Below are 2405 nucleotides of genomic sequence, written 5' to 3'. Positions count from 1 at the left end.
AAGAAAGAAACAGACAGACACGCAAACAGATAGATAGACACAATTACTACACAGTGTCCACTGGTACCTGACTATGAGGTCCTCCTTCCTGTGAGCCGTGGTCAGGTAGAGCTCGTCCAAACTCAGGTTGCTAGGCAACGGGTCAGGTGACTGGGATAGTAGTGCGGACGTGTCTCCCGAATGAAGGCGTTCTATCAGTCTGTACAGGTGTCTGTCCGTCGCGGCTGACGCCCTGTGGGGGAGACAAGCGGTCCTTGGTAATTAAGTCGCTATCTTAGAATTAATAAACGTTTTATCCTACATTTTTGGCTGTTTTGAGATACAATGTACTTAGATCATAGTGCGTGAAGGACATGGACAGAAAGGGAGAGAGAGAGAGAGAGAGAGAGAGAGAGAGAGAGAGAGAGAGAGAGAGAGAAAGAGAGAAAGGAAGACAGAAACCAATAATGTTCTACCTGCTCTATTAAAATCGTAAGATTATTCGGAGTCGTTATTAAGATATTAGAAAAATGCATTCGAAAAAGCTTGACATGTAGTGAAACTCAAACCTTTTTTTACTTCAAGTTTCTCGAAACTGGGTTCTGAGCGGAGAAAACTTTGTAATTCTAGGATAGCGAAGTGATGCTACACTGTTCACAATTGTGGGGAAGCAGTTTTACGGGGTGCCCACTACGGCTGGATCGGGCCGATCCCATCCGTAGTGGGCACCCCGTACAATAAGGGGCTTCACTGTCGCGTGCAGGAGAGCCGAGTAATAGGGTATGCCAATTAGCTCGAGCAGGTCGGGTCGTGTCGGGTCGTCGGGTCAGGTCGTTTTCTGGTGGTTTCATTGCACACTACAACCCCGCCGCGATTGTACCCGACGACCTGGAAGTTGGAGTAGAGACACCTTTAACCTCAATCAATGGCTTCCAGGGCTCCTTTCTGCAGTTCCCTGTTGCAGTGCTGGGGGCAGCCTTGAACCCCATAAACATGGGTTACATCGATAACTTTCTATTATCTTCTCTAAGTCAATGAACTCCATTGTTGTCAATTGTTGATGGTATTTCGCACGGAAATGCCAGACCTGGACATCGCAGTGTCAACATGGACACTTGAATCTGCCCTGTTGTGATTGGCTGCAAACCACCCGATCACGCGACTCGCAGGCCTGGAAACAAACGCGTTTGTTTTTGAAGGTCACCGACAGAGTTGATCGGTTTGTGCAACTATGGTCGCTTTGCGCCCTCATTTTGGCTAGTCCCGACTACCAAATCGACCCGATCCGATCCGACCCGACCCGATCCAAGTCGACCCGATCGCGCTAGTGGGCAACCCATGGGAAGAATTTTTTTTATCGAGTATCTCGGTCATCGGTGCTGGGGTATTGTATCCCTTTCAGCTCGTGTTGGCCCTGACAGACATGGTCGGAAACCCATCTCCTAAATTATCTAAATCGTGTGGATTTTGGGGAGGGATTGGGGGTAAAAACGCCTCAACTTTAGTAAAAAAAAAAAAACAAACAAAAACCAACAACGACAAACAAAAAAACCCATTAAAAAACCACCATGTAACAGCGAGTTATTGATTCCCTATAAAGACAGCCGACTTTGGGAGCATGGGGAAATTACGTGACTTCCGTACAGTGAGGGAATCCGACCCCTTTACCTCATTTCCCTCAATTCCCAGCTTGGTCCCATTGCGTGTTATCCAAGCACTTTGCACTCGAAAAGTTCAATACCAGTTGGACCCTTAATTCTCAGCGAAACCCCTAAGATCGTTTAGTCCAAGAACAGGCAACAATATATATATGTGTGTGTGTGTGTGTGTGTGTGTGTGTGTGTGTGTGTGTGTGTGTGTGTGTGTGTGTGTGTGTGTGTGTCTGTAAGTATGCACGCGAGTGTACGTATGTATGTTTTAGCATGTGTGGGTGCAGGGGCAAGTGTGTAGAAGGGTTATAGACAGATAGATAGATAGATAAATAGATAGATAGATAGATAGATAGATAGATAGATAGATAGATAGATAGATAGATAGATAGATAGATAGATAGATAGATAGATAGATAGATAGAGAAAGAGACAGAAAATATTTAATGCAAATAATAATTAATATACACAAAATAGACTGTATAATGGAAGCTGTCCTTCATTGACTGGCAAAGTTTGTAGGCTAGAGTTCACGCAAATGAAGAGTTTATTGATAGAGTAAAATGGTACAATGTGTGTGTCGTTGTCCTGTAAATTGAACCACAAACACACGATTAATAAGAACTACTTAAGCTGTGGCAGTTATAACTACTCGCTAATCATCATTATCGTGAAGAATAAACAGGGTATAGAGTGGCTGTGTTCCGTATTCGTCTACTACTGCTTAGCCTGTCCCTTCTTATGTCTGCGTTTCAGTCTACTTTTTTAGTAGTCTTT

At 44.4% G+C, this 2405-nt stretch overlaps 1 protein-coding gene across 1 annotated transcript in view; it reads right to left on the bottom strand.

Moving 5' to 3' along the window:
- LOC101862647 (acid-sensing ion channel 2) overlaps positions 1-2405 on the bottom strand; it is a gene marked incomplete at its 3' end in the record, with an annotated part of 43597 nt that overhangs the window by 8031 nt on the left and 33161 nt on the right. The window contains 1 exon segment of the mRNA XM_035969705.1: positions 68-232. Within this exon segment, the coding sequence (XP_035825598.1) occupies positions 68-232 (165 nt within the window).

This window comes from Aplysia californica, unplaced genomic scaffold (assembly GCF_000002075.1).
Source record: "Aplysia californica isolate F4 #8 unplaced genomic scaffold, AplCal3.0 scaffold00172, whole genome shotgun sequence".
In the NCBI taxonomy this organism is placed as follows: Eukaryota; Metazoa; Mollusca; class Gastropoda; order Aplysiida; family Aplysiidae; genus Aplysia; species Aplysia californica.
Note: the sequence above shows the minus strand (reverse complement) of the source record. Positions and strands in the feature narration are given on the sequence as shown.